Source organism: Salmo salar, unplaced genomic scaffold, assembly GCF_965601325.2.
Source record: "Salmo salar unplaced genomic scaffold, fSalSal1 ptg000536l, whole genome shotgun sequence".
Taxonomy (NCBI): Eukaryota; Metazoa; Chordata; class Actinopteri; order Salmoniformes; family Salmonidae; genus Salmo; species Salmo salar.
Genome location: NW_027675413.1, coordinates 1027501 through 1036127, shown reverse-complemented (window position 1 = coordinate 1036127; position 8627 = coordinate 1027501). Strand labels below are relative to the sequence as shown.

Genomic DNA, 8627 nt, shown 5'->3' with positions numbered 1-8627 from the left:
TATATACCCTCATGGAGCAGCTGCAGAGGAGGGGTCTACCAGCTTCTACCACGGCCTATGGACTATATACCCTCATGGAGCAGCTGCAGAGGAGGGGTCTACCAGCTTCTACCACGGCCTATGGACTATATACCCTCATGGAGCAGCTGCAGAGGAGGGTTCTACCAGCTTCTACCACGGCCTATGGACTATATACCCTCATGGAGCAGCTGCAGAGGAGGGGTCTAACAGCTTCTACCACGGCCTATGGACTATATACCCTCATGGAGCAGCTGCAGAGGAGGGGTCTACCAGCTTCTACCACGGCCTATGGACTATATACCCTCATGGAGCAGCTGCAGAGGAGGGGTCTACCAGCTTCTACCACGGCCTATGGACTATATACCCTCATGGAGCAGCTGCAGAGGAGGGTTCTACCAGCTTCTACCACGGCCTATGGACTATATACCCTCATGGAGCAGCTGCAGAGGAGGGTTCTACCAGCTTCTACCACGGCCTATGGACTATATTCCCTCATGGAGCAGCTGCAGAGGAGGGGTCTACCAGCTTCTACCACGGCCTATGGACTATATACCCTCATGGAGCAGCTGCAGAGGAGGGTTCTACCAGCTTCTACCACGGCCTATGGACTATATACCCTCATGGAGCAGCTGCAGAGGAGGGGTCTACCAGCTTCTACCACGGCCTATGGACTATATACCCTCATGGAGCAGCTGCAGAGGAGGGGTCTACCAGCTTCTACCACGGCCTATATACCCTCATGGAGCAGCTGCAGAGGAGGGTTCTACCAGCTTCTACCACGGCCTATGGACTATATACCCTCATGGAGCAGCTGCAGAGGAGGGGTCTACCAGCTTCTACCATGGCCTATGGACTATATACCCTCATGGAGCAGCTGCAGAGGAGGGGTCTACCAGCTTCTACCACGGCCTATGGACTATATACCCTCATGGAGCAGCTGCAGAGGAGGGTTCTACCAGCTTCTACCACGGCCTATGGACTATATTCCCTCATGGAGCAGCTGCAGAGGAGGGGTCTACCAGCTTCTACCACGGCCTATATACCCTCATGGAGCAGCTGCAGAGGAGGGTTCTACCAGCTTCTCCCACGGCCTATGGACTATATACCCTCATGGAGCAGCTGCAGAGGAGGGTTCTACCAGCTTCTACCACGGCCTATGGACTATATTCTCTCATGGAGCAGCTGCAGAGGAGGGGTCTACCAGCTTCTACCACGGCCTATATACCCTCATGGAGCAGCTGCAGAGGAGGGGTTTACCAGCTTCTACCACGGCCTATGGACTATATACCCTCATGGAGCAGCTGCAGAGGAGGGTCTACCAGCTCCTACCACGGCCTATGGACTATATACCCTCATGGAGCAGCTGCAGAGGAGGGGTCTACCAGCTTCTACCACGGCCTATGGACTATATACCCTCATGGAGCAGCTGCAGAGGAGGGGTCTACAGGCTTCTACCATGGCCTATGGACTATATACCCTCATGGAGCAGCTGCAGAGGAGGGGTCTACCAGCTTCTACCACGGCCTATATACCCTCATGGAGCAGCTGCAGAGGAGGGTTCTACCAGCTTCTACCACGGCCTATGGACTATATTCCCTCATGGAGCAGCTGCAGAGGAGGGGTCTACCAGCTTCTACCACGGCCTATATACCCTCATGGAGCAGCTGCAGAGGAGGGGTCTACCAGCTTCTACCACGGCCTATGGACTATATACCCTCATAGAGCAGCTGCAGAGGAGGGGTCTACCAGCTTCTACCACGGCCTATGGACTATATACCCTCATGGAGCAGCTGCAGAGGAGGGTTCTACCAGCTTCTACCACGGCCTATGGACTATATACCCTCATGGAGCAGCTGCAGAGGAGGGGTCTACCAGCTTCTACCACGGCCTATGGACTATATTCCCTCATGGAGCAGCTGCAGAGGAGGGTTCTACCAGCTTCTACCACGGCCTATGGACTATATTCCCTCATGGAGCAGCTGCAGAGGAGGGTTCTTTACCATGACACAGACTCTGTGGTAGATGTAAGCAAACCTGGTGATTGGAACCCCTCTCTCAGCAACTATTTGGGTGGTTTAATGAGTGAACTCGAAGATGGTGACCATATTATTTCAATAACATGATACAATTTAACATTTGTGACATTCTTTAAACATTTGATGTGAGCATACACATTGATTATAGAGTCTTAAAGGATATATACTTAAACACTTTTCTAACAAAACGATCTACTGTCCTATCATTACTTCTTAAATCATCATTATAAAGAGATACAACATCTTCAAAAGAAACTCCACGGGCTCTTTGGCCACAGGTAGAAAACACAGTGTTGACCACAGGTAGAATACACAGTGTTGACCACAGGTAGAATACACAGTGTTGACCACAGGTAGAATACACAGTGTTGACCACAGGTAGAATACACAGTGGTGACCACAGGTAGAATACACAGTGTTGACCACAGGTAGAATACACAGTGTTGACCACAGGTAGAATACACAGTGTTGACCACAGGTAGAATACACAGTGTTGACCACAGGTAGAATACACAGTGGTGACCACAGGTAGAATACACAGTGTTGACCACAGGTAGAATACACAGTGTTGACCACAGGTAGAATACACAGTGTTGACCACAGGTAGAATACACAGTGTTGACCACAGGTAGAATACACAGTGGTGACCACAGGTAGAAAACACAGTGGTGACCACAGGTAGAATACACAGTGGTGACCACAGGTAGAAAACAGTGTTGACCACAGGTAGAATACACAGTGTTGACCACAGGTAGAATACAGAGTGTTGACCACAGGTAGAATACACAGTGTTGACCACAGGTAGAATACACAGTGTTGACCACAGGTAGAAAACACAGTGGTAACCACAGGTTGTTGAAAGGTTATATTGTACTTCTTTGAAGCTGTAGTAGATCTTTGATCCATTTTTGTTTAAAAACTGTTTACTAAATGGGGGGAAATTAGAAAATGTGGGGGGAAAGCCGTAGGAATCCAAAAAAGTGAAATGAGAAAATCCGGGGGGGGAAAATGATGAGATTTTTCTACCTCCTTCGTCATCTTCTAATGTGACAGCTAACCAATGTTCACCAGGCAGGTGTTCAGCATGGGTATTGACAATGAACATGGCCGGTTGCTCCTGCCATTTCTCAATAGGTAGTTCATCACAAGCCCAAACTCCACAAAACAGTTTTCCGGTCAAGGGGTTCATGAGACCTTCTAGCTCTTGGGTATTCATGTTTTGATCAATGATCCTTAACACAGTGGGGGGGAAAGTATTTCATCCCCTGCTGATTTTGTACGTTTGCCCACTGACAAAGAAATGATCAGTCTATAATTTTAATGGTAGGTTTATTTGAACAGTGAGAGACAGAATAACAACAACAAAAATCCAGAAAAATGCACGTCAAAAATGTTATAAAATGGTTTGCATTTAAATGAGGGAAATAAGTATTTGACCCCTCTGCAAAACATGACTTAGTACTTGGTGGCAAAACCCTTGTTGGCAATCACAGAGGTCAGATGTTTCTTGTAGTTGGCCACCAGGTTTGCACACATCTCAGGAGGGATTTTGTCCCACTCCTCTTAGCAGATCTTCTCCAAGTCATTAAGGTTTCGAGGCTGACGTTTGGCAACTCGAACCTTCAGCTCCCTCCACAGATTTTCTATGGAGGTCACTCCAGGACCTTAATGTGCTTCTTCTTGAGCCACTCCTTTGTTGCCTTGGCCGTGTGTTTTGGGTCATTGTCATGCTGGAATACCCATCCATGACCCATTTTCAATGCCCTGGCTGAGGGAAGGAGGTTCTCACCCAAGATTTGACGGTACATGGCCCCGTCCAACGTCCCTTTGATGCGGTAAAGTTGTCCTGTCCCCTTAGCAGAAAAACACCCCCAAAGCATAATGTTTCCACCTCCATGTTTGACGGTGGGATGGTGTTCTTGGGGTCATAGGCATCATTCCTCCTCCTCCAAACACGGCGAGTTGAGTTGATGCCAAAGAGCTCCATTTTGGTCTCATCTGACCACAACACTTTCACCAGTTGTCCTCTGAGTCATTCAGATGTTCATTGGCAAACTTCAGACGAGCATGTATATGTGCTTTCTTGAGCAGGGGGACCTTGCAGTCGCTGCAGGATTTCAGTCCTTCACGGCGTAGAGTGTTACCATTTGTTTTCTTGGTGACTATGGTCCCAGCTGCCTTGAGATCATTGACAAGATCCTCCCGTGTAGTTCTGGGCTGATTCCTCACCGTTCTCATGATCATTGCAACTCCACGAGGTGAGATCTTGCATGGAGCCCCAGGCCGAGGGAGAGTTACCATGGTTATTATTATTTACAGGGACACTGAGGAGTCAACATAATGAACTCTAAACACTGGATAGAGGGGCTCAGTGAATGTGGAGGTGAATGTGATCAGGTGGGTCAGTGTGTCAGAGGAGGCTCTATAGAAGGACAGAGTGCCGGCTGACCAGTCCAGATACACTCCTACTCTGTGGGGGCTGGTGGAGGGGACGTCTATGGTAGTGGGATGATTATTATGCCAGGCAGAGTATCTGTTTTCAGAGCAGAACAGACTCCAGGACTTGTCATTGTGTCCAAGACAACAGTCATCACCCCATCCTCTCCTGTTGATTCCTTTATATGTCACTCCTATATAAGCCCCTCTCCCACTCCACTCTACCTCCCAGTAACAGCGCCCAGTCAGACCCTCTCTACACAGCACCTGTCTCCAGTCCTCAAATCTCTCTGGGTGATCAGGATACGGCTGCTCCTCTGTCCTACATGTCACCTTTCTGTTCTCCTCAGACAGAGAGAGGAGTCTGTTTACTGTGTTTGGGTCCAGTGTGAGATCACAGACATCTGATGGATGAAACCAGACACAATATTAGAAATCATCATCATTCACATTAGAATGTTAACTCACTTTTCACTAATTCATTTAATGTAGATGTTTCTAGGTATCAAAAGGAGAAGTTAAGGTAACTTGAGACTTGTTGAATGATCACATGTTATACTGTATGGTAATATAAAAACACACTTATTCACATTAATTACACACACACACACACACACACACACACACAGTCAAAGCAACTCTTTGTAAACGCTGGTGTCCCTGATTTCTGCTTCTGTAGAACTACAGATGATATTTAATATGACCAAGTCAGTAATGATGGTGGACTTTGACTTAACTTGAATTAAGACTTATTCTTAGTCATATTCTTCACAGCAGTCAACACTCACATTTTCTAGGCCCAGGTTTCATTCTGTTCTCTCCACCATGTTCCACACTGTAGCAGTAAGCAGAAAAACAGACAGTCATTGAGGGATACACCTGAACTCTCTCACACACACACACACACACACACACACACACACACACACACACACACACACACACACACACACACACACACACACACACACACACACACACACACACACACACACACACACACACACACACACACACACACACACACACACACACACAGTTAGCATATAACTTTGTCCAAGTGGAGTTCAGAATGTTTGTCTTAACTAGCCTGAAAAGTCCAACATGTCTGATATGAACATTGACATAAACCCTCTACATACTTGAGTTTCTCCAGTCTGCAGTGTGGATCCTCCAGTCCAGCAGAGAGCAGTCTGACTCCTGAGTCTCCTGGGTGATTGTAGCTCAGGTCCAGCTCTCTCAGGTGTGAGGGGTTTGACCTCAGAGCTGAGACCAGAGAAGCACAGCCTTCCTCTGTGACTAAACAGCCTGACAGCCTGCAAAGAGTCAAATCAAATTAAAACCACACTGCTATTCTTTGGTGGTGAAAATAGTGGCAGTATATTTCTTCAACATATTCAGATATATCAGTCATGAAACCTGCCATATCTACTCATAAATTAATGTATCATATTATAAATTACAAATTATCAAAGTATTGCCTGCAGATAGAAACATGAATAATACAAATATTTGAGAAGACTGACCAGACCAGTTTAAAAGCAGTTTCATATGAGGTGAGAGTATATAATGTCACCTTTTATATGAGGATATTTTCATTCATTTCTGTTTCACCATTTAGAAATAAAAGCACTTTATGTATCTTGTAATACACTATGAGTATTAAAATAGTCAAAAGATTAGTATTTGGTCCCATATTCTTTGACTGCAATGACTACATCAAGCCTGTGACTGCCATGATTGAGAAAGATCATGAATGATAATGAGTGAGAAAGTTACAGAGGCTACAACAAAACATGCTAACCTCTCACCATTACCAATAACAGAGGCTACAACAAAACATGCTAACCTCTCACCATTACCAATAACAGAGGCTACAACAAAACATGCTAACCTCTCACCATTACCAATAACAGAGGATACAACAAAACATGCTAACCTCTCACCATTACCAATAACAGAGGCTACAACAAAACATGCTAACCTCTCACCATTACCAATAACATAGGCTACAACAAAACATGCTAACCTCTCACCATTACCAATAACAGAGGCTACAACAAAACATGCTAACCTCTCACCATTACCAATAACAGAGACTACAACAAAACATGCTAACCTCTCACCATTATCAATAACAGAGGCTCATTCATCATCATTAACGATTCATTCATGTTTATTCATAATCATGGTATCATCCACATGAATGTAGAAGTGTTCAGAAACATCTTCTATTCTTACTGACAACACAAGTGAAGTGACTCCAAAATGACAGGACATTATTCACCATTAATTTACTATTAGGAAAAATATAATCTAAAACACAACCCAATTTAAAACTGTAAGCTTCACTGTCCAAACACATATGGTGTGGACTATGTGTGTCTGGTAAACACATGTGGATCTGGTGAACAGTTATCACTTGTTGACCAACTACAGGAATACTGACCTCAGAGTCTCCAGTTTACAGTGTGGATCCTCCAGTCCAGCAGAGAGCAGCTTCACTCCTGAATCCTTCAGGTCATTGTTGCTCAGGTCCAGCTCTCTCAGGTGTGAGGGGTTTGACCTCAGAGCTGAGACCAGAGAAGCACAGCCTTCCTCTGTGACTCCACAGCCTGACAGCCTGCAAAGAGATCATCATGACTTCACAAACACACTGTTAATTTAACACCAGTAGCGTAGAAGGACAATGGAAGATGCATTTGGTTCATATTCCCAAACAACATATAGATTCATCTTCTGTCTCCTAGAATTGTATGGTCATATTGTATTACTAGATTGAATATCTGATTCAATATGTTATTCAATATAATATTATATACATATTATAATACATATTTTTCTCTAAACATAATATTTCTTCCCGATGATTAGTTCTTAAATGTCATTTTATGTACTCACAGAGCAGCTCTGGAGGCTTTGACCACTGGCAGCAGCCTCAGAAGACCTTCCTCTGATCTGGAGAATTTCTTCAGGTCAAACACATCCAGCTCCTTTTCTGAAGTCAGCAACACAAAGACCAGAGCTGACCACTGTGCAGGTGACAGGTTGGGTTTTGAGAGACTTCCTGAGCTCAGGTAGCTTTGGATCTCCTCCACTAGAGAATGGTCATTCAGTTCATTCAGACAGTGGAACAGATTGATGCTCCTCTCTGGAGAGGGATTCTCCCTGATCTTCTCCTTGATGTACTTGACTGTTTCTTCATGGCTCTGTGAGCTGCTTCTTGTCTTTGTCAGTAGACCTCGTAAGTGCTTCTGATTGGACTCCAGTGAGAGGCCCAGAAGGAAGCGGAGGAAAAGGTCCAGGTTTCCTGTCTCACTTTGTAAGGCTTTATCCACAGCACTCTTGTAGAAAGAAACTTTAGGCTTGTCTCTGAACAGCGCAGAAAGGTTCCTGGACGTTGATTGCGGTTCGGACATTAGATTCTCATTGTTGTTGATGAATGAGAGGAACACATACACAGCAGCCAGAAACTCTTGAATGCTCAGATGTACAAAGCAGAACACCTTGTCCTGGTACAGCACACATTCCTCTTTAAAGAGCTGTGTGCACAATCCTGAGTACACTGAGGCTTCATTGACATCAATGCCAGCCTCTTTCAGGTCTTCTTCATAGAAAATCAGATTGCCATTCAGAAGCTGCTGAAAAGACAGTTTCCCAGTGACAGAATGCTCTCGTTATTCCAGTGTGGACCTGTCTCTTCTTTCCCAAGATACTTTTCATTCTTCTGTTTGGTATGAAACACCACAAGGTGTGTGTACATCTCAGTCAGAGTCTTGGGCATCTCTTCTCTCTTATGTTTCAGCATGTGTTCGAGGACTGTTGCAGAAATCCAACAGAAGACTGGAATGTGGCACATGATGTGGAGGCTCCTTGATCTCTTTATGTGTGAGATGATTCTGTTGGCCAGGTCCTCATCACTGAATCTCTTCCTGAAGTACTCCTCCTTCTGTGGGTCATTGAACCCTCGTACCTCTGTCACCTGGTCAACACAATCTGAAGGGATCTTTTTGGCTGCTGCAGGTCGGGTAGTTATCCAGAGGAGAGCAGAGGGAAGCAGATTTCCCTTGATGAGATTTGTCATCAGAACATCCACTGAGGTTGACTCTGTGACGTCACAACAGATCTTGTTCT

General features: G+C 45.4%; 1 protein-coding gene across 1 annotated transcript; it reads right to left on the bottom strand.

Annotated features, from left to right (window-relative positions):
- Nucleotides 1–3369: 3369 nt before the first annotated feature.
- On the bottom strand, nucleotides 3370–5818 carry LOC145876276 (stonustoxin subunit beta-like). The gene is made up of 3 exons (XM_082972068.1): nucleotides 5636–5818; nucleotides 5282–5328; nucleotides 3370–4897 (listed from the first exon to the last, which is right to left on the bottom strand). Exons 2-3 carry the CDS (start codon nucleotides 5301–5303, stop codon nucleotides 4371–4373), a joined length of 549 nt encoding a protein of 182 aa, XP_082828194.1. The 5' UTR covers nucleotides 5304–5328; nucleotides 5636–5818; the 3' UTR covers nucleotides 3370–4370.
- Between the last annotated feature and the right edge of the window lie 2809 nt (nucleotides 5819–8627).